Source organism: Medicago sativa, chromosome 4 (assembly GCF_051527215.1).
Source record: "Medicago sativa cultivar Bolivia chromosome 4, Bolivia_mono, whole genome shotgun sequence".
NCBI classification, from domain to species: domain Eukaryota; kingdom Viridiplantae; phylum Streptophyta; class Magnoliopsida; order Fabales; family Fabaceae; genus Medicago; species Medicago sativa.
The window spans coordinates 52,331,364-52,355,385 of record NC_140752.1 but is presented as its reverse complement, the minus strand read 5'-3'; the positions used below and the strand labels follow the sequence as shown (position 1 = coordinate 52,355,385).

The 24,022-nt window shown below is 32.6% G+C and overlaps 3 protein-coding genes across 4 annotated transcripts; 2 read left to right on the top strand and 1 right to left on the bottom strand.

Moving 5' to 3' along the window:
* Positions 1 to 244: 244 nt before the first annotated feature.
* On the top strand, positions 245 to 3,079 carry LOC146929749 (putative fucosyltransferase 8). Of its 2 annotated transcripts, none has more exons than XM_085708252.1 (2): positions 245 to 522; positions 1,663 to 3,079. In XM_085708252.1, exons 1-2 carry the CDS (start codon positions 251 to 253, stop codon positions 3,077 to 3,079), a joined length of 1,689 nt encoding a protein of 562 aa, XP_085564378.1. In that variant the 5' UTR covers positions 245 to 250. The 2 variants fall into 2 exon arrangements, with proteins under 2 accessions (XP_085564378.1, XP_085564376.1); XM_085708250.1 differs by having other exon boundaries at positions 263 to 513; positions 1,606 to 3,079.
* Positions 3,080 to 10,762: 7,683 nt separating this feature from the next.
* LOC146929748 (uncharacterized) lies at positions 10,763 to 16,463 on the top strand. Its single transcript, XM_085701505.1, has 5 exons — positions 10,763 to 11,157; positions 11,324 to 11,415; positions 15,470 to 15,559; positions 15,639 to 16,077; positions 16,199 to 16,463. Exons 1-4 carry the CDS (start codon positions 10,989 to 10,991, stop codon positions 16,032 to 16,034), a joined length of 747 nt encoding a protein of 248 aa, XP_085557631.1. The 5' UTR covers positions 10,763 to 10,988; the 3' UTR covers positions 16,035 to 16,077; positions 16,199 to 16,463.
* Positions 16,464 to 18,509: 2,046 nt separating this feature from the next.
* On the bottom strand, positions 18,510 to 19,208 carry LOC146929747 (uncharacterized). The gene has a single exon (XM_085708249.1). The coding sequence runs from the start codon at positions 19,126 to 19,128 to the stop codon at positions 18,709 to 18,711; it is 420 nt and encodes a 139-aa protein (XP_085564375.1). The 5' UTR covers positions 19,129 to 19,208; the 3' UTR covers positions 18,510 to 18,708.
* Positions 19,209 to 24,022: the final 4,814 nt, after the last annotated feature.

Genomic DNA, 24,022 nt, shown 5'->3' with positions numbered 1-24,022 from the left:
AAAATACCCCTTGACCCATATGACTATGCAATTAATTTTGGAGAACTTTTATTTTACAAAGACGGAATCTAAACAAAAAAATTTACAGGGGAAAACCAAAAAGCACTATTAACCCTATAAAAAATTATTGTTTCATATTTTGCGTTCTATTCGAATTCTAGCCACCTTTTATTTTTTCTCTTCTCTCTTATTAATTGTTTCTAACACGTTGTTATTTGTAATTTTAAGGGTACATAAAATACTTCAAACCATGAAAGATAAGATGGAAGCAAGCTCAATGAGACATAAATTGTCTTTTATTGTGTGTTTGATTGTTTTACCTATAGTCATCATGGTTACACTAGTTTACCAAAACTCTAGTTTTGGGCTATTTGAGGGGTTTTCCAACAGCATTGCAATGGGGGGAATGGCTCAACGAAATGTTATAGCCAGAGGGTCAAATGTTACAGCTAATGATTTTGGATTCAATTATAATATGACACATGGCACTGTCAAAAGTAAGGAAAACTATAACACTTTCTTTTTTGCATAATTATTCCTAATAACTTGCATTCAATTTTTGTTTTCTTTGTCTAATATTATGTTTTCTAAAGACCAGAATTCACTCTAGTTCACAAGTACATTATGCGTATTTTGAATTAGGATTATTTTGAACGCTATTATTAAATAAAATATTTTTCTACCAATGGTGGTTCCAGATCTAACATAACAAAAGGGTTAGTCTCCCATAACGGGTAAAACTAAAATTGGAGTCACACTTAGAGAGAATTATATTGAGTAATTTAGTCATAATTATGATAATTTCTTTGATCAAATAGCTTAGGCGAGAATCTTACACTTTAATTGTAGAGACATGGGGGGCTTGTAGGTTTGAAAGAGTGTCTCAATATATTTTCAATCCAATGTTACTAGAAATGGTAATCATTTTAGAGTGGAAACATCTAAACACAAATCACAATTAAACTCATTAGAAATTAAAGTTTACTGTTAAACAACTCACCCTTATAAGATCTTGTTATTGTTTGGCTTGTTCATTGTACTGTTAGCTTATTTTCTTGTCACATTTTGTGTCAAGATCTACTTATTATTTTATTTTGGCTACTTAAAAAAACAGTAAATGTTGAAGTATGAGTTTCTGCTTTATTTCATTTATTTATTGTTATAACATCTTTATTCTTGGTGTCATAGGGATTAATTTTTTACATTATACTAAGCATGATTAATGATTTCACTAACACTATCTACAACACTCTAATGATTCCTTATATTTTGTTCCTCGTCTGTAACAAAGTATTTAAATAACATTGGTTTCCTTTCATTGTAGCATTTATAAACCACATGCATCCATGAATATCTTTAAATTTTAAACTTTAGTTAAGTTATGAAATTTGATATGATGGTAAGATATAGTCGATGGAGTTGCAATTAGATGTCATTGTACAGACCTCTAAAGTATTTGTATTAAGATTATAATTGTAGTTGCGGACTGAAATTTAGAACCATGATTCCATGAACACAATCTCAATTCTCTCTAGTGCTATATTTTTGTATCATAATTTTTTCACTACTTACTAACTTCACAATGGTACTTGCTACATAATCTACAGGCTTCAAAAATATCTCATTGGAAAATTCAACTTCAACTCCATCTAAATACAACACTGATGACGACAACGACAAATTTCTTGACGGACTTTTAGTTTCTGGATTTGATGAAGCATCATGTTTAAGCAGGTCACAATCTCATTTCTACCACAAACATTTTCCTCGTAAACCTTCTCCATATTTGTTGTCTAAACTTAGAGAATACGAAGAAAAACATAGAAAATGTGGACCAAACACTAGAACCTTCAATAAAGACATGAAAATTATTGCAAACTCTAAGAAAAATGGCACTTATTGTGCTGCTACAACATGCAAATACATTATTTGGGTACCTACAAATGGATTAGGGAACCAAATAATTAGCATGGCGTCAACATTTCTATACGCCCTCCTAACAGATCGTGTTATGCTTGTACAATTTGGGAAAGACAAAGAAGATTTATTTTGTGAACCGTTTCTGAATTCAACTTGGTTGTTACCACAAAATTCTCCTCTTTGGGATGCAAAAGATGTTAAAACATATCAAAGCACAATTGAGATGGAGATGAATAATACATTAAATGAAGATTTACCATCAACTATGTATGTGGATCTACGATTTAGTGGTAAATTTGAGGAGAGATTTTTTCATTGTGACCATAGTCAATTTCTTCTTAGTAAAATTCCCTTGTTGTTTTTCAAATCAGGTCAGTATTTTGTACCTTCATTTTTCATGACACCAATTTTTGAAAAAGAGTTAAATAAAATGTTTCCAGACATTACCTCAATTTTTCATCATCTGGGACGTTACCTATTTCATCCTTCAAATGAAGCATGGAAACAAATCACCAGTTTCTATCAACAACACCTTGCTAAAGCAAATGAGAGAATAGGTCTTCAAATTAGAGTTTTTGATCCTGATTCAACTACACACCAAGTATTTATGGATCGAATTTTGAATTGCACATTAGAGAATAAGTTACTTCCAAAAGTATTTGGTACAAAAAATACAATGTCTTCTAGTAACAAAAACAAGACGATCATAAAGGTTGTTCTTGTGGCATCGTTATATCCACAATATGGTGAAAATTTAAAGACGATGTACATGAATAAATCAACAGTTACAGGGGAAGTAATTGAGGTTTATCAACAAAGTGGTGAAGAGAAACAAAAATTTAATGATAATAAGCATAATATGAAGGCTTGGGTTGATATGTATTTGCTAAGTTTATCAGATGTGTTGGTGACTACTTATCAATCTACTTTTGGTTATGTTGCTAAGGGTTTGGGAAATTCAAGACCATGGATTCTTAACAATCCGGTTCATAATAAGGAGATTTGTGAACGTGAGTTTACATTGGAGCCTTGTTATCATTATGCTCCTTCACATCATTGCAATGGAAAGGCTATTAAAGATGTTTCTTCATCTTTTAAAAATATTAGACATTGTAAGGATTATCCTTATGGAGTGAAGATGGTTAACGGTTCTATTTAGTTGCAAATGTTTAATGATTACATGTACTATTTTACGTAATAAAGTGATTTTTATTTAGTAGTATATGTATGTTTGGAATTGAGTTGCATGCCCAAATTATTGTATGCCAATATATACATGTGTACCGTTGTGTCAAAAAAATACATTTATATCGTGATTTCTAAAAATGTACATATTGTGGCTTTAACATTGATGTGTGTTTCTGTGCCCAAAAAAACTTGTGTTTTATATTTTTTATAGTGAAAAAAAAACATAAATATAACAGTAATAGTAAAGGAGTAGTTCAGTTGATAGGTCTAACTCATAAACTAAGTAGATTTTCAATGAAGGACTGCTACAATGTTTTGTCTTATCTCTTAGACAGTGATTAATTATGAGTGAATTTTCATTTCATCAAGTGTTTATGGGACACTTCAGTGTTGTAAAAAAATTGTGTTTCGTTGGTGATTTTTTTAAGATAGGATTCCAATAAGAGTGAAATGGTGAAATATGTGTGATTGATGACATTTTTCAAGAAAGTGGTGTTGTGCTTTAAAGACATTTAGTTACTCATCCCTCTGTTTGAAACTTGCTCAAAAGCTTTGGAAATTTGGAACTTGGTTTTCAATTGGCCAAATTGGAATTCTAGAGGATGAGGAAGTGAAGTGGTGAACGAATTTATGCTCTTTAACCTGGTTTGTGCAGGGTGAAATGGAAAGAAAATGTTTTATCTGATTTGGTTAACAATGGTCTGGAGCATGTAAGATCCATAATTTAGCTAGTTTTTGTTAGGGTTGGACGAGGCCCAATCCTCAGACCCAAAAACTTAAGTGACAAAATATGTCAAAATTGTTAAGCTGACGTCGTGGTCATGATTCAAAGATCATATTTATGCATGAATTCCCATGACAATTGTCATTTCTATAGAGTGAATAATAGTCAATTACCCCCAAAATTGTAACTTTTGTCAAAACCCCCATGATTTTGTCAAACTCTGTTAAACACACCCCCTCTCCATTTGTTTTTGTCGTTACACTCTATATCGTGGTAGTTAATTGTACATGTGGCACCTCCACGTGGACTTATAGTTATGCCATGTCATAGGGGTAACTGGCTATATTTAAAAAAAATAATTGCTTCTTTTTTTTGCCTAAAATTTGTGTGTGATTATAAATTGCATAATAAATCCCAAACATGGAGACTTATGTAAATACTAAGAATTTAGTCGCCTATATTCGACCATATATGCCAATGGTTGTCACCAGAGAAGACAAACACATTGCTGGGAAGTTGGACTTGCTGCATAAGGCTTGAATCACAACTCCTAGTTATGCATCATATCGTGCTGCTATCCAACATACAACCATATGATGAACTTTGTTCATGTCACTGAATTCGATGTTTCTTAAATATGTACAATCAGAAATTAGAAGTGGAAATTCTAGGACACTATTACATTTGTTACAAGTTAAGTATCTACATAATTCTTATATGCACAATCAGAAGAAGAAAAAAAAAAGACTGTCAATTCTAATAAGCATAATAAAGACATGGCTATGTCATAATTCTTATTTGTAAATCATCTCAATGGTAATCATAAAACAACCAAATCTCTATTTATTTCAAGACATGGCTATGTCAATTAATTGGTCTTGTTTTGATAATCACAATGAGATTAAGGTTCTGTTTGGATAAACAACTTGGTTCAGTATGAAATGGACACATAGAAAAAGTGGTCCGTGTTGAACCACAATTTTTTATCTTTAGATTAATCTAATCATCACAATAATACTATCTACCTTCTACACACTACCCTCCCATTTTTTTCATCTATTTATAAAATAACAAATTCATTATCACCGAACGCAAAAAAAAAAAAAAAAAACTAACATTTTTGGTTTGTTTTTGTTTTGTTTACTTGATGGGTGGATTTTTATTTTTTATTTTTTACATAATAGGTGAATTATTACTTGCCAACGAAGGATGTCAGAAGTGATTACTTTTTTATTTTTTGCTAGTGTTGTTGGATACTTTTTGCTAGTGATTACGTCTTCATTCTTATTTTTTTTCTCTTTTTATCTTGTGTTCATAAGAAAAGAATTGGTACAAAAGAAATTAACTAAAAAAGAAAAGAATTGGTAAAATTGAAACAAAACGTGGAAAATTTAGAAATAAAGTTCCCATACATTAGATTAAGCAACTTGACAAGTCACCATAGGTTTAGTTAATGTAGAGGAATCATCTTCTTTCACCTCAAAAACAAATAAAATTAAAATCACTTGCTTCCATAGTCATGGAGTTGAAGAAGAAAAGTTGTTGCTAGTAAGAGAAGAGAGAGAATAAAGACAAGGGTAAGCAAAGAGATGTAAGGGAGCAAAAGAAAGGGAATACTATATGGTATTGATGGATGTGTGAAAGTGCGGTTGCAAATGATAACAAGTGTACCAGTCGTTTTCGCCAAGTAATAAAGTGATAAGTAGAGTGTCGTATCCATAGGGATTGTCCTTTCGTTCGAACAATTCGCATTACTTATTTTTGTAGGTTGACGACATAAAAGTTAGGTTGCAATTTTTATTTGTTTGCAACAGAGGGAATTTACCTGTTTTTGGTTGCAGAAAAGTAGGCAGCGGTTAGGATTCTTCGAATCCCCTCTGTATATTGATTGTTGGATAATAAGTAAAAGTATGTCGCATTTATTTATCTTAGGTAGACTATACAAGTGATGAGGCTGTTGGGTTGTTCCTACTTAGGTAAGGTACCCAATGGGATTTAACACTGGGTACCTATCTAGGCTTTTCCCTCCGATGGCTAACTGCACCTGCTGATCGCACGGTGATCCTTACGTGCGGGGTCTTGCTAATTCAAAGGCAATTGAAACATAAACTTTATATTGGATTTCTAGTGTTTCCTAAGGCAACGAAGGCCAAGGTTCCCTTAGGTCTGCCCATCTATGAATCTTAGGGCACTCACAACACACTCTATCTACGCTTTCTTAGTAGTTCTACAAACGGGCAGCCCTAATCTATGTCTACCTTACTAAGGGTTTCAAGAGAATGACTCTATTAGGTTATATCTTTAAGTCAGACAACTAGGTGCTTGTTTCCCTAATTATTAACTAGTTAATTCCTAGGTTCGGTAAGGCACCACCCGACCCAATGAGATTTAACACTGGGTACCTACGCCTAAGGTCAACAATTCTTGTGGCATTTTTGGCTAATTAATAATCACTTACTTCCTAGACAGATAGTTTTCAGTAAAGGGATACAAATATCAAGATATAAGCATCCAGTAAGTGATAACAATATTAGGCCCTTTCCTGAAAAATAAATAATATTAGGCCCTGTCACAACCTGAGTACCTAATCTAGGGTTGCACCTCTCACAGAAATAAAACTACTTCCTAATAAATCTTAATAACGAACAAAAGAATAAATAAAATAAAATAAACGTCATATTAAATTAATTAAATATCCAACAATAATATACAGAGGTTCATCTTAAAACTTTAACCTAAAAGGATTTAGTTACACATGGTAACTAAAAACAAATTATTAAAGATAAAAACATACCCTAGAAAATCAAGGAGAAGATAGAAACTCTCCCGAAGCTCCAAAGTTTTCTTCCTCTTGAACTGCCACAGTTCTGAACGAGAAATTCTGAATGAGGAAGACTGGTATTTATAGTGAGAGTTTCTACCTAGAATTGGGCTAAAAGTGCGGGCTTTACCCAAAACGGAAGCAGGAAAAGACAGTTGTGCCCTGACTTTTTGCATGCACGAGGCGCATGAGAGTGTAGAAATTTTCATGCCCTAGGCGCATGGATTGCCAAATTCATGCCCTCGGCGTATAGTGTCTTTCTTCCGGGCCCAATTTCCTATTTTTCGTAGTTTTTAGGTCTTCGTCTTCAAATAACTTGCCTCGGTACTTTGGGAACAAAATTCCTCCCATTTGTAAGTCTTTTGAGGCCTCTTGAATCTTCTTTCTTGTTTCTTGAATCTTCACAATTCTTTGGATGTTCTTGATTTGCCGATTTGCATGGTTTCTTCGTGAATTACTACAAAACCCCCCTAAAATTGCTATGTTTCGGAAAAACAGGAATTACAGACTCAAATATAGAAAACATTACAAAAGTCATGAAATTATAAGCAATTGTTCTGATACTCATCTTTTTTGCTGCTAAATCCTACTAAAATAAACTGAAAACATGCTGAAAATAACGTAAGATGACCTGTGATCACAACTCAAAACTTAGATTGTTGCTTGTCCTCAAGTAACGAAAGAAAAACATAATTTATTCTTTGTATTTTTTTTAGGAAAAACATACCTTTTCGGGAGTTGTGCTTAAGAATCATTCATCACATTTATAGCAGAGTAGCAACTAACTTACCACTATACATTCAAGTGGGTTCGGCTTGGTGAAAGGAACCTATATTCTCTGCCATACTCTTTTCTATGATACACGTATGTATCTCCTAAAGCCAGTAGGGCTGGTCACGACATCTGCCCACTTCAGTTGTCACATGAATGTACCTTGCTATAAATTTGAAACAATTCTAAACAGACAGTCAAGTTAAAGTTATTCACACACTAGGAGGACTTTAAGGGTTATAACTTGGCTTAGGTTAAGGGTGGATATAATTTGGGAATCGACTCATGACATGTCTGAATCGATTCGCTCTGATTTATCTCATAAATGCATGAATCGTATCATCATATGTCTCTGACTTACTCTGAGTCGATTCACATTATTTTGAATCGTATCAACATTCATTCTGGGCAGTATGAATCGACTCAAATTCGTTTGATGTGTATCAATCTTCTTAGCATTCTCCCGAAAGTTACATAACCTTGGAGCAATAATAACCATTCGATCAATCACACAGAACAGATGTTGACAAGTGTCCAAGTCATTTCTTTCTTTTAAACAAATTAAATAAAATAAATTAGATTGATAAGGGATAACTCGAAACCCATTTTCACAAACCCAGCTTGCAACCAACTGTCGCCCTCCTCATCACTGCCAAAGGGCCACCAAAGTAAAAGATACACGCGCGCCTGCGCTCGCGCGCGCGCACACACACACACACACATATATATATATATGAAAAGAACTCATTTCCATTCCATTTTCTCAAAACTCTTCTCTACTCTCAAGATGATTGTGGTTCTTTTATTGCCAATATCAGCTGGATTTCGATTTTGACATGAATGAATTTTAGAGATATTAGAGAAGATGTCTGATACTAGATATCAAACCAAATTTAATAAAAAAATGATTTCTGATAAATTATTGAATATTTATAAGTTTTTAATACGATAATTATATAAATGCATTCAAATCATATAAAATAAAACAACTTCTAATCTATGATGAATAAACTCTACATTGAACTATTGACGAGTAGTCCGGACATACTATTCAACTTTCCAATGTCAAGATAAACCTGAAAACATCATCCAAACATAATGAGCACAAAGACTCAGTATATAATATAAGATGTATATTTGATGTTTCCAGCCATGCCTGATATACTAGACATGGAGAAAATCCTCTCATCAATATAAATAAATATCTTATACCTGCATATAAGAAAATAAGTGATGATCTCTATCCGTGTGTCTTTATTCTTAAATTAAATGTAATTGTTAATCACTTTATCCGGACACTTATGATTTACCTTTCCACTATGAAAATTGTTGTTGACACATTTGGTTTGGTTGAGAAACACGAGTAATTTACCCAAATGGCCCTCGGTAGTTAACTGCCGAAGTTTACTGGATCCGGCTGCCGTTAACTACCGAGGAAAACCTCGGTAGTTAACTGCTGAAGTTTTGTTATAAGAACAGAACTGGCATAGGAGTTTCCAAAACTCCATTTTTACGTTTTTGAGAAATAGAGGTGCGATTTTCACCAAGCTTAAGTCATTCCAAGCCAATTTCAAGCACAAAAATAAGTAAGTTTTTTGAATCCTATTGCATTGTTGTTTTGTTGTTGAATTATTTGTTTTTTTTTGTTAAATTTCGATTATATAGGTTTTATTGATTTTATGATATGTTAGATTTATGTTTAGGTTTTATTGTTTTGACGATTTGTTGTAGAATTGTTAAAATTGTTAGAATTGTTAGGTTTATGATTTTAGGATAGTTTAGGTTAGAATTGTTAGAATTGTTAGGTTTAGGTTTTGATGAATTGTTGTAGAATTGTTTAGGTTTAGGTGTAGGTGTTGTAGAATTGTTTAGGTTTAGGTGTAGGTTTTGATGATAGTTTAGGTTTAGTTTTTGATTTTACGATTTTATGGCATTGTTGTTTAGTTTAGGTTTTGATCGCCATTTTTTTAATGTAGATATGTCTCAGAATCAGAATCAGAATCACGGTAACGTTCAGGGTGATGAGAAGAACAAAGAAAAATCGCCTATAACATGGCACGGAATTATCTGTGATGGTTCCGAAAAAAAGAAGGGTTCGAAGGTGTCTGCCGGTGTACAATCACTCGAGGTTGAGGAGGAGCGGGAGAACATGCTATTTTGGTCCTCAACCAAAAGAAGGTGGCCAGAGACTGTAGCGGGCAACCCGATTAACCTGTGTGACGAGGAAGATGTGTAGTGGATGCCTACTTGTGTTGGGTTTTTTTTTTTTATGTTTTTTTATATGTCGTGCTCATTTTGGTACATTAAACTACATTTTCCTGGTGCTTTGAATAAAAATCGCGTTTTGAATAATTTCGATTAAAGTCGCGTTTTGAATAATTACGTATTTGAATAAAAACTAATTAAATCTAACGTGAATTCGATTAATTAAAATTGCGATAGCGTGAATTCGAATAAATATTCGAATTAAGGTTTCGTTACATTACATGCACCTTCCAACTACAACAATTGTCTTGCCCCTGAATGGGGCAAATTCAAACTTGCTAAGCAGCAGGACTCCAACATACGATCAACATTTTAAATGATGGTATTCAAGTGTCAAAAGAATGAGGTCCATTCCTTGACACTTGAATATCATCATTCAAAATGCTCATCGTATGTTGCAGTCATGCCGATTAACAAGTTTGAATGTCCCCATCTAGAGTAAGACAATTGTTGTAGTTGGAATGTACATTCCAACTACAACAATTGTCTTACCTCTGAAATGTGGTAAATTCAAACTCGCCAAACAACATGACTCAAGCATTTCACCCGGCATTCATCCATTATTTTGACACTTGAATACCATCATTTAAAATGTTGATCGTATGTTGGAGTCCTGCTGCTTAGCAAGTTTGAATTTTCCCCATTCAGGGGCAAGACAATTGTTGTAGTTGGAAGGTGCATGTAATGTAACCCTCCCCTCGTCGAGACGTTTATACCGGACGTATTCCACCCTCCTTGTGTCTCTAGGATTGACTCCTTGGTTGAATTCATTCAATTGATCCTTGAGACCTCTTAACGTTACATCAAGGCACCGAACCTTCAACCTCTGAGGTTCTCCGCCGTTGAATTCTGCATGAACGTCGATCCACCCGGCCATTGTTTCAAATCTACACAATAAAAAATTAAAAACAATCAATGAAAAACTCATTCAAACATTTCATCAAACACTTGATGTGCAAATTATACTGACTCTAAAAATCTTAAAAATAACCCTAAAATGTAATTGTCTAACAAAATATATAAAAATAACATAAAATATAACCCATTTCATTTTCTTTTTCAATCTCAAATACCATAAAAATTGTCAGGGATACGTGTCAAAATATGAAGCATAAGATTGATCTAAGGATAGAAATTGAGGCAAAGTTACATGACTTTCCCTCCGGATCCGTTCGGGTGGTTTCCACACGCCCCAACTCTCTCTCTCTCTCTCTCTCTCTCTCTCTCTCTCTCTCTCTCTCTGTCATCAATCACACACTCAGCTCTTCTATTCTCTGAATTGATAATCTATCAATCACCATGTCTTGCCTTCTCAGATCAGCCAAATCAAAATCCAAGTTCTTCTTATCATCTTCCTCTTCTTCTCTTTCTTCAACCTTCTCTTCCATCCCTCGCTCCACCGGATTCCTCGCTCCCCCCACCGCCGCCGCAGAACACCTCCATCGTACCACCACCACTCTTCCCTTCGGTACCGATTCTCTCATTTCTCCAATTTTTTCAATTAATTTAATTCATCCTTAAATATATCATCATGATTATTGGAATCGCGTGTTTTAATAGCTTCTACTGAAATTTGATGTTGCGATTTCTACTTTAATTGAATGTGCATGTTATTTTTATTTTTTTTCATTCAGCGGATGAAAACTCTACCAAGGGACATGTCAATGGTTTACCTAAGAATCTGGATAATAAGCTTGCTGGTCATGCCAACGAGTTCAATTCTTTGGTATGTTTTTTTTAATTAACTGTGTTTTGTTCTATATTGCATTTAGAAAATTGATTTCGAGTTTTTAGTTATATTAAATGGAGTGAAATGTGTTTTAGGAAAATTCTTTGGTACCTCGTAGTTTTGTTTTGTACTACTGGTACCCCTGCTAAAATTAATTTCAAAAATTTAAATTTATTTTGAAATAATTAGCATGAAATGAAATGATTGGATAGCGAAATTTTAACAAAGTGATTGTCTACGATATGCGATTTAATACAAATTTTTGGTTAATAGTGGTTGTAGCAATGTATAGCACTTTAGTGTAACAAAATTTGAACAAACGGCTATTTGTTGTGATCTGCAATTTGCTGGATGCATTGTAATGCTTTTCGTTTGATCTCTTTACTACCTGGCTGCAAAAATGTTGTGAAGTTGATGTAAGATTTAAAAGTTTAGATCATAGTATTTTAGCAGACAGAGCTAATTGATATTATTTAATTGAGCTGGCTTTTAACGTTTGGGTGATTGGGAAAATTTAGTGTATAGGGGATATTTGTTTAAATTAAAACTGGTTACTTAATTCTGCATATTGGTATCAAATTTAACTTACTATGTCTAAAATTTGACTAGTTTAATGGGGAAACTTCGGTTTCATGGGAGATTCATGTGAAAACATTGGTATGAATGGACGATGAAAACTGAATGATCACATAAATAAAATTTCAAAACTAATTCCATAATACCTACTTACCTAGGTGTTCGTGATTGAGTTTCTCAGAAAACACAACCAATTGATAACTGTTTACTCAATAAGGATTTCAAAATTAAGCCATGTCTCCCCCCTTTTTAGAAATTTAACTAAGGCAAAATCTATGAAAACTGTAATGGAAATCCTGCGTGATCGTTATTCTGAACAGAATGGGGTTGACTTTATATAGAGTGAGTTAGTTTTAGAGCAGTTGTAATTGCCTGTGACTCGCACAACTGGCACTTTAACAGAATCAACTTTCACTCTAACTGAAAAGTAGCTACAGCTATAGCCTCTGTTTCTCGGTTTCTCCTGTTTCTCATTTTGCAAGGCTATGGTTTTATCTTGTGTAACATGAATGATAGTTTCTTCTTGTGTGACTTTTATGCTCTTGTAGGAAAAATCTACTGAATTTTATGCTCGTGTGATATATGGATCCTATTTTATTTCTTTGATTGCTTGGTTGATAAAAAAGAAGAGGATCTGATCCTATTTGCTTTTGATTCTACATTGCTTGAAATGATTTGCAGTTCTATAAAAATTTGCCTATTTCTTAACTTCAATATTTGCTTAAATCTGGTGACATAAAACCACATGCATCATGATTGGAGCTTAGGCAATAAGACCACATACTGTGCTGAAAAAATTACACGCTTCTAGTATTTTATACATATTACTTTATGTTGTTTCAATGTGTCATCTGCTGCTTTGTTTTATGGTGTCACTGTCGCTAGTTTTAAGTTTTAATGATGGATGCTTTTCTGTGTTGGGTTGTATGCTTGTTCTGTGTGTATGCACTACAGTGGGGTCAGACTGTCTGCTGTTATACTTATTGGTAGTCTTACTTGTTGCCATTTGCTATCATTAATAGTTTGAAGTTCTACTAGTTCTGCTAGCTGTGATGTTAGTTTGTGATGTTTTGAGATCCCTTCCTAGAAACTTCATCTACTATTTTCTAGCTATGGGATTTATTTTTGCTAGTTATTGATGCTCTCTTATTATTGACTTTATGCCGAATATTTCTAAAGTAGGTAAAGTTTTGCCAATTTATTTAAACCGAATACTTGTTTATGTGGCCCCTCCATTTATATCCATGTATAACTATATTTGTCATGCATTCCATATTGTATACCTTTAAAATTTCGTATTTTCTAGAAATAAATCAGCAAGAAACAATCAAGAAATGTTAAAGCTTAACGTCTGCAACTCTAACAAGAATGAAATTGAATTTCTGGACTATTTCCTATATGTATATTTGTTTTAGTTGTTTTGAAACTGCTTACAAAGATTATTATACGAGTCCTCCTACTAAACCCTCAAAAATCCACTCACTTCCTTAAAATCAAGCCCTCCAAGAAATCACCTTTTTATGTTCAGCGAAAACTTGTTCCACTTCCTCCTCCGCATTGTCCTCTTTTTCCTCTCTGTATTTTGAAGTAACTGTTAGTAGTGGCAGCACAACAGTAGAATTCTATTTTGTACTTAGGGAAGTTGTGATGGTGTCTACAACTGATAGCAGGGAAAGAGAGGTAAGCATCCAGTCATTTGAGAGGAAATTGGGGCTTTGGTTTAGGCAAGGGAATTTCGCAGTATGTCAATGTTCTGTAGTGCTTAGCAGAGGCAAGGCTTTGTTTCAATTAAATTCAAGTTTCATTTCTTTAGTAATTAAGTTCTATTAAATGCCAATGAAGTTAATTTCCATGATTTCATATGGAGAAAATAAAAGTATATCAGTGTATGCTCACGTTTCCATGATTTCACTGTTATGCCCATGCTAATATATATAACACTTTTCCTTTTCCCTCTTTACTACCTATGTGCAAAAATATTGTGAAGTTGATACAAGACTAAGAGGTTTAGATCACACACACACACACACACAATATCTAGGTAGTTAGCGCTAATCGTCGTTGTTATTTAGTTTCCTGGTTTAAAACTTTTGTGTGATTGGGCAAGTTTTGAGTATGGGTAAGGTTTGTTCAAGTTAAAACTGGTAAATTTAGTAAGTTTGCATATTGGTATCAATTTTCACTTGCGTCCAAAGTTTGATTAGTTTAATGGGGAAACTTTGGCTTAATGGGCGATCCATAGGGGATTATGTGATCAAAATTTCAAAGCTAATTCCATTGTACCTAGGGCTGTTTGTGATTGAGTTTTTCAGAAACCTAAACATATCCAATTCATAACCATTTCTTCAAAAGTAGTTTTGGACATTGATGTGGTCTGGACCTTCTAACCAGTTGTGTGCACACGTGATTGTACCTAGCCATTTAAGTTAGATACACCTCTGTTGGACATCTTTTTCTTATATGTTATGCCTGTTATATTATAAGTGGTTTCTTAGTAATACGAGATGGAAGGTTCCCGGTTGTTATTGACATGATAATCTTTTGCTAATGCATGATGCTTACTAGGTTGTGATTTCGTTTTGTAGATTTTGAAGAAAAGGTTTTGTAGTCAAAATATAGTTATAGATAAATAATAATCTATGTACATGAAATTAGGAGCTAAAAAAGGAAGGACAGATTTTCTACTCTTCATTTCTCTCTGGACAGCCCAGAGTCTAGAGTACCTAAACATAAAGGAACTACTTTTGATGCAAATTACTTAAGCTGATGGAATATGTTGTGCATAATTATTAGCTAAGAGAAATGTGTCAAATAACAATCCTAACTAAAAACTGGAACCACATTTTTCATGCTTTTTCTTCCGTGTATATCTCAGATATCTAGTTTTTCCTATTCAGATAGATCATAGAGACTAGTGTCTCGTTATTGCAAGCATTACATTACAAAGTTTGATATTTTGATAAGTTCAAACGAATTTCTGAACTGTCAACTTTAGGTCATAGTCACAGAATTCATCTACCCCCTAGAGAACCGCGAATTCGTTCGCACGAACCGGTTTCTGGTTCTTTTACAAATTGATTCGCGAGAATTCACATCTGAATTCGGTGAAAACAGCGAACCATGCCCAGAACGTGCGTTCTAATCTCTCAGACATGATATTTTGGTTCTGCAATCTATCTGAATTCTAGTACCGATTATTATGTTGAGCGTACCGAAGCGAATTCGGAACCGTGTGACTATGCTTTAGGTTTAGCGGTACTTCCTTCTTTGACATGTTGCGAGTGATCCTTGACATACATTCTAGTACCATCTTGCACGAAATATAGTTTGATTTTCATTCCTTATTTGTTCTAGAATGAAAAAACGTGAACAAATGAAATGCATTGTTCCAGATAATGTGATGCATAATTATTATTTTTTTTAGTTGTAATAAATTTTTAAATCTAATTGCCGTGAAATTGTTCTTTTACATCAGAGATATCAGGCTCTTGGACTGGACACTAATGTGTTGGCTGGAGCTAGATATGGTACTAAAGTTTGTGCTACCAAGAGTCCAATGCTAATGGTGAGTTCCTTTATTATCTTTGATTGTGTTTAGTCATTTGGCTTTCCTGACGTGGTTGATGACATTTTCATTTAAATAGGGAGTCAATACTCTGATGGCAAGAAACTTTGAGAAAACTGTGGGTGCCGACACATTGGGATTGGCTGGTCATAGACGTTTTATGAGTGACATCCCAAGTAAAACCAGTGAGACAAAGCAGACCGGTTTTCGCCCATTATCTCCTCATCTTCCTGTTTATCAGCCTCAGCTTTCATCAACGCTTTCAATTTGCAATAGAATTGCTGGAGCTTTCCTAGCTGCTGTCACCTTGCTTTTTTACATGATATACATGAAAGTGGGTTTGGTTGGTCTCACCTTTGATCCATTCTACCAGTTCGTATTCTATTCATCAAAACTCCATCTACTTGCCGTTGAGATTTCTGCCTTAGCCATGTCCTATCATCTTTATAGTGCAATTCGTCATTTATTCATATGATATCGCAGTCATAGCTGATACCTGAACAGTGTTTGATTCTGAGGTAATTTAACCCGTTTCTTGATTCATCATATTTGGTTTTTTATGGTCACTGAACTCTATTCAGCTTTTAAAAATATGCTTCAAACCTTGTTTTTGACTAATGTATAATGTCATATTTTCAGGTGAAACTTGTTTTCTTCAACCATGTTGGCATGCTTTCCACATGTCATTAGGAGTTCATTAAGCAATGTGAATGAGCTTTATGCAGTTTCGCTATTATCGACTTAATAATTACAATTTAGGCAAAACTTCATGTTTAATGCTGTGAGCATACCTACATCTGTTTTCCATCTGAAACTTCGGTGATGTATTTTGTTTAGCACCCCCCCTCAAATTGCAAGTAATTGTTGCATTCAATAAAGCATTTGAGTTTAGTGACCCTTAAAATGCATTATCACTTATGTGACTGATGTTGCTGAAAATTTATTACATAGCATTTTTATGTTTTTGGAAAAAATATGATGGGAAATGAAAATTAAGCGGGGTAGTGAAAAGCACGTTAGCAGTTATGTGGAAGATATTAATGAAGTGCCACTTAGTTTAAAAACAAGTAAACCATCAAATTGGTCCTTTGTCTAATAGTTAAATGTCCATCCATTGTATAGCTAGCTTCAGTATCCCTTCAAAACCAAAGTTACATTTAACTATTAGACAAAGTACCAAAGGAATGACATATAAACGAGTAAACCATCTAATTTATATGTCATTCCTTTGGTTTTCTTAGAAATATATTATAAATCAGTTAATAATGTCTTAGACAAAGTTACGTTGAGCAATTTTCTGAGAAAAAGAATTAAATACATTCTTGCAAAAGTTGAAATAAGAGATTGAAGAGGTTTACATCGAAATGGGAAATATCTGGCCAAAATTTTTAAAACTAACATCTTGCAACTTTGTTCATTGCTCTAAACTCTAAACAAAAACAGACAATGCCTTAGGTGTACTGCTTAGTTTTCTCACATAACATACTTAGCAATTAACATTTGTCGATTAAAAAAACTTGAAGAGAACTGATATTATAAATCAACAAGTTCACTCATAGCTATTTGCAAAGGCATGGTAGCTTCACATAACATAATTTTGTTTTTTCAAAATGTTTTGTATTCATTGAATTACTGATGAATCTGATATATATATATAGTCAGGATCCATCGACATCAAGTGTCAACGGATTCGTTGACACCAAATCTTAACCGTCAATTTTGTTAATCCAAAGGCTAATATTTATTCACTTAAAACCTCACATGAGCAGATTTACCGTATCTTTTTTCCCTCAAATCCCTAGTTTTGTGTTTATGTCTCAGCCCTCATGTTAATTTCTATATCCTCTTGTTTCGAAAAGCTAATCGAAGCTCTTGTTCGTTCATTGGTGTGTGTTTGTTTCTCTCCCATCATTGCAAAGCTTCTCCTAAATAATTTGGGGCTCTTCATCTTTATCCAAATACCCTTCTTTCAAACTTATTCCCACAAAAGACATTAATTATTGTTTTCAATCACTGAAAATCTAGAATTGAAATCAAAGGCATCGTGATACTCCTCCTTATTCTTTTCTGAAAAATTTGTTATTCTTTATCTACATCTCTATTCCCTATTTGTTAATCTCTCATATCAATAACAACTCATGAAGACAATTTGTGCCAATATTATAAGTTTGGTATGAGAATATCACACATTTGGATTGCTTCCAATTCTAATTTCTCATATTTCAATATTACGGGAATTGGTTAAGAACGACAATCATATACTCCCTCCGTTTCAAAATGAGTGTCGTTTTAGGTGTTTACACACATATTAAGAAATGCAATGATTAAGAGAAAGAGAATGATTATTTTACCAAATTATCCTTATTAACTATTGGTTAGTTTTAAAAATAATACTTTGGAAGTAGTGTGCAGAGTATTAATTGGAGGGTACAATTGAAAAGAAAAAGTTATTATTGCATTGGAAACTGAAAGCGACACTCATTTTGAAACAATTTTTTTTGGCTAAAGCGACACTCATTTTGAAACGGAGGGAGTAATTGATTTGTAATTATTATTTTTAATTCATTTGTAATTGAAATATGAAATTAGGTTAAATATATTTATATTTTAATCTTTGATTCAACTAATCTACACCGCAAATCGAATAGTGAGATTTTGATTCGCATGAGCAGCACATTAAATTGGTGAAATGTTTGAGCACGTGTAAGCATGGGAAGGAGATGGAAAACCATAGAATTAAAGATCATGTAGACGATGGTTCACATGCATTGTTAAGTGAATTAACAAGGGCCTTTGAATTAAATTAAATCAAGGAATGTGATTTGGTGTTAACGAATTGGTTGACACTAGTGTCAACGAATCCTTTATCATTAATCAACAAAATGTTTATGCTTTTGTTGATCATCATTAATGTATGCACATGGTTATCTATTAGTAAAAACAAGCATTGCAGAAAATTGTAGAATCAATGCCTTATCCAAACATAGAACTAAAGAATCAAACCAAATTAGTCTTTTTTTTTTTTTTCAAACCAAATTGAAACCCTCTTAATGATATGGAGTTCAACACATACTCCTACATCAATCAATTAAAAGAAAATAATAATCACACTATTTACATAAAGTTATTGTTACTATCAAAACATATAGCTACTTAATCAAACGATCCTCTGGGATGCTTTCTAAAGCTGGCCTCCAAGAACACACACCCAAATCACGTTTGCAAATTTTTCCTCCTCTTAACTTCATCAGACCAAGTAATTGCTCCAATGTAGTATTATCATTTTCATCCTTGCTACTCAACAACATCTTTTTCAACTCTTCTTGAGTCATCACCACTCTAATCCTCACACTTCTAGAATTACCATCACTTCCTCTATCAACTTCTTCATCATTTTGTATCTCAAACCTAACCTTCTTGTTCTTCTTCATGCATTTTTCTTTCCTCGGCCGCTCTTCGAACTTCTTCGATGAAGACATCTCCATCTTCTCTACTTTTGCTTGCTCATCATTATAGCTTTCATGATCATCTTGTGCTAGTATTTTGTTGTTTGTCAAGCAGTTTCCCATTGTTGCAATATTGAAGCTTATACAACTAAACAAGAGAGTGCTCTTTATGAAAGAGATGTATAGATATATAAATATAAAGTAGAGGAAGGAAAGCACATGGAGTATCCGGTTGTTGCGCCGGGTATATGTATATGAGATAAAATAATTGGGGATTCTCTTGCTTCATAACACCAACACTATTAATATATGTTTTTCATACATATTTTGTTTCATACTATGCATGAATATTGTACTAGTCTAGCTAGCCGCCTGTTACCTTAAGCATAACTCATGTTTGGATTTAAAATAAAATGTTTAATTTGAGGAGTTTAATTGATAGACACTAATTGATATGCAATATCAATGTAATTCTTTTTACATATACATCCAATTACATTTCCTCGAAAATGGATTCTTTCCATTTAAAATAAAATTTAATTACAGTAGAAACTATTTGAATTAATACTCGGTAAATTAATAAACTCTTTAAAATAATAAATTTGTCCGGTCCCGACTTGGGCCAATGTAAAAAATTGAAAAACTTGATAAAATAATAAGATAATAATTTTTCGGGAGATCCCTTTATAATTTTCAGTCCCAAGAAAATCATAGAAACTGAAAAAAAATATATTAAGAATACATTGAACACATTTGTTCCTCTTGTTTACATTTACTGTACTTCAAAAGTCATTATTGATTTCCAATGCATATGAACACAGTAGTTACTAATTTGCGTTGAGTCCCAAGGTTCGCTGCAACGTAATTCTAAGAGGCATAGACTAATTTGCCTTTTTGTTTGGTATGTAGAGTATAATTACTTAAAAACTCTTTAAATTAATAATTAGTATTAATTTATCGATAAATTAATAACTCTCTAAATTAATAAATTTCTCCGGTCCTGACATTATTAATTTATAGAGTTTTAACTGTAATACTTTTGTCAGTGTACAATTATTTTACACATGCATTCAATGATGTATTGTTACGTCAATTAATGAATATGAAAGCATATGAGTTGTCATATTCATTAATTGATGCGGCAACACAAATCGATGAATATGAAAACATATGTTACGTCAATTAAACTCAATTGAATAGCAAATGAAATTAAAATTTATCCTTAATTTATGATTTTCAAGAGTGTGATGTTCTCTTGGAAAAAAGAGTGTGGTGTACTTTCAATATCTCAAGTTTAATTCTCATCGGTGTTCATTTTGATAGATTAGTTTGACTTCTTAAAATAAAAGCTGTGATGCACTTTGAGTTGTTCACAATTTGCATCTTCTTATTTCATAAGCCACGACACAAGTTTTGATATCAAATTAAATTAGTGTTTTCTCTAAGAGAAAATATGGACTGATAAAACATAGTGATTAATTTATATAAAAAAAGGGTATAAAATTATGGAAAATTATAAAAATACAACGATAATTCAAAATTAGTTCTAAGATGTCAAAATATCATTTTAAATTTAAAAAACAAAACTGATTAAGATATTTTTTGAGAGGACTAATTAAGATGTTATAAATCACTCTACTTCAGAATGAATTATATACACTTCAAAATTTATATATATATATATATATAATTTTTTTTGAAAGATAGGATAATCACCAATTGAGTTTGAATTTAGTGGAAGAGGTTGGGTTCTCACAGTATGATAAATCAATATTCAAATTCCAACCTAAAGATCTTCATGTTCAATGTCAGATGGTGTCTCTGATATTTTCAAGGGAGAAAAGCTATGAGAAAGAAAGAAAATTGGAATAATCATTCTAAGAGTTAAAAAAAAAAAAAAAAAAAATCATTCAAAGGAAAGCAGCATTTGAACTTTATCATGTATTTTTTTCAATCTACGGTCCAATTACATTTAACTTTATGATTAGTCCATCATGTATTTTTTCAGTGTACGGTCCAATTATATTTAACTTTGTGATTAGTCCGTATAAAGCACAATAAGCTGGAGCTTAATGCCCTCTAATCACTGCTGAAAAAATGGTACTATAATGTCATTAAACATGAAGGCTGATGGCACATTATAGCACCACACAACAATGTTACTCCAATTCGATGACTTTGTCTAGCATTATGATATTGGTCAACCCCATATTTCAACTGGGTGGGTCCAAATGTTGCAACCAATTGCAAAATAGTCAATCGTGCATGTTAGCAATACCTGTATTTTCTTGTTGAGGAAATTATCAATATCTGTATGCATACAACAAACTTCAGTGCCACAAAAAATGGGACAAAAAAGAAGATATAAATTGTCTTTGCATATTACTATATGATTGCTATTAACAATTAATCTAGTTTGAATAATAACCAATCAAATAAGTACCTTATCCTACATCTTAATCATACTGTATTTTTTTTTGAGAGAATCATACTTTATTTTTGTTTTAGTGTTTAGTGATTGTTTGATAAAACTTTCAAAAAAAAAAAAATGAAATTGATTTGGCTACAATTAAAATTTGAACCAATTGATGCATAATCAATCAAAGTCAAATTTTACAAACCAACCCAAACACAATTTTTATCATTTTAAAAAAAAATTAACCAAAAGATATATTAAAAAAATTATCATATTTATAGACACTTTTATGTCGTCGTTGTATGCTATTAACCTAGATGATGCAAGAGTATTTGCATACCTTTCTTAGTTTTTAGCAATCTTGAATTTGTAATGATCTATGTATTTTTCAATTTAAATGAATGATTAACTTTTTCAATTTCAATATAAGATAAATAATTTATTTGTGAGAATTTCATTGGTGATAATTATCAATACCTCTACCAATAATGCTCTTTGAGTCTTAATTTTTTCTTCTAGTTTGACCAAAACCGAACTCATCTAAACTTTTCTTCCAAAAAAAACCAACTATGAACAAAATCTTTACCAGTCAATTGTTAAGTTTGATGTGTACCAGTTAAATGCATTAATAAGGATGAGTAGAATTTGAGTAAAGAATTTAAGCCATTAATAAAAGTCAAGATCAGTCATAATCACCCAAAGAAATTTAGAAATCTCAATTCATGTACGGTTAACTTCAATGAATGTGGCCATAACGTAAGTGCCAAAGCAAATTTATATGCCCTAGATAAGTTACATAAAATCTCACGTGAAGACTAAGGTTATAGCAGCAAGTAGAACAATTGCATCACAAGAAATCTCAGCTTCAAGACATAATTTATTTATTCTACAATAAATGTATTTGGTTCATTAAATATATGAGCTGTTTTTTTTTTTGGTAAAGAAATATATGAGCTGTTGATATTTTAATTAGGGTCTTATACGCGTACAAATATTAGCCAATGGCAGCAAAATGGGGCATCTCTTCACATGGGATATGTTCAATCACTTGCATTGAATTTTCTTTGACAATATTTTGCACCCTTGTAGCTAGATGTGCAGTGTTTCTTAGACAAATACTACTATGCTTCCAACTTCATATTGTTTCATGTTTGGCAAGGTGAAATTTAGAGATATTGTCTCTTCAGATTATTTCTAGAATCTAATTTCAATAAGCTAAGAATTGAGTTTAGAGAACTTATGTACTGGTATTGTCTCCAAATCATACCATGTTCTCTAGATGAGGACCATGGAAGGGAATTTTCAAGTGAGTGAATTCCCCCACCTCCACTTCTCATAGCCATAGGCCCTTGATTTGTCCAAATTTTAAAAATTCAAATGTGTAATAAAAGGTTCAAAAACGTCCCTTTTTATTAGTCTGAATTCTAAAATCCAAATAAATCAGAGGTCTACTGGTGGAGGGAGAAACAATCTTTAAGTGATTAACTTTTATGTTCCATTTCAAACAAGGCCTAAGAGAAGATTATTAAAGGTCTATTTGAATGTTTGAATGAGAGGGAGGACTTTGGGGAAAAAAAAAGGAATGAAAGAGAAAAAGAGCAAAATCTTCCAAATAGTAATAACGAATCAAAAGAATTAAAGAAAGTACTTTTTTTTCACCTCACTCTCTTCTCACACTCCCTTTAAAATTTCAAAATAACTTTGTTCGGATTATATAATTCAAAGGCCTTTTTAGTATTTTATTTTTTGGATTATAAAATCTGAATCGTGAGTTGGAATGATTTGTAAAGAATGAGTAAGTATATGTAGGGGCAATGGATGCATATAATGTAACGACGACTCAAGGGACGAAAAAAAAATCAGTCAGACTTGCTAATCAAGCCATCATCCTCACTCTATGACAAGTTTGGATTATATATTCTGAAACCATCCCATAATAGTTTGGCTTATATAATCCGAACTGGTCTAAGACGTTAAAATTTGAAGTTTGGAGGGGGGCTGTGACGTTTTAGATTGTATAATCCGAGCCAGTCAATTATAAGTTTGGAGGGGGCTGGGGCTGGGACTGTGTTGTGAATCCTGTCAAACTCTACAAACCTTGAGTTTTAACACAATCTGTGACTGATTCACATTATATAATCCAAAAATATTATGATAATAAGTTCGAGATTATATAATCTGAACTAACTTAGAATATGGGCTGAGAATGAGACTATTTCGAGAATATTGAAGAGTGCATGAGAAATAATATTAGAATAAACCATCAATTTAGTTTATAAATTATTACCCTTAATTCAATTGAGTTTCTAAATTACGTAAATATAATAAGTATTCCTTAAAATAAATAAACTGACTGATTTTTTTTTTGGTCAGGTTAAACTGACTGATTTTTATATCCTTTAATGATTAAACTGAATTTTTTTTATATAATTTAGATACCACTTATTATAATTTATATAGTTGAAAAATTGAATTGGAGAGATATTAGATTAAATAAAATGGTTTATTCTTTCAAAAAAAAAAAAGGATTTTTTCTCTTACATTAACTTAACATTGCAATATGCCTCTCCTCAAACAAAGAACAAAAAACACCATTGCAAT

Bases quoted from the DNA above. Each gene is read 5' to 3' on its own strand.
- LOC146929749 (XM_085708250.1), top strand. From the start codon at position 263: ATGGAAGCAAGCTCAATGAGACATAAATTGTCTTTTATTGTGTGTTTG. The intron at 514-1,605 runs CACTTTCTTTTT...TACATAATCTAC, and splicing joins AAAAGTAAGGAAAACTATAA to AGGCTTCAAAAATATCTCAT.
- LOC146929748 (XM_085701505.1), top strand. From the start codon at position 10,989: ATGTCTTGCCTTCTCAGATCAGCCAAATCAAAATCCAAGTTCTTCTTA. The intron at 11,158-11,323 runs GTACCGATTCTC...TTTTTCATTCAG, and splicing joins CACCACCACTCTTCCCTTCG to CGGATGAAAACTCTACCAAG. The intron at 15,560-15,638 runs GTGAGTTCCTTT...TCATTTAAATAG, and splicing joins CCAAGAGTCCAATGCTAATG to GGAGTCAATACTCTGATGGC.
- LOC146929747 (XM_085708249.1), bottom strand. From the start codon at position 19,128: ATGGGAAACTGCTTGACAAACAACAAAATACTAGCACAAGATGATCAT.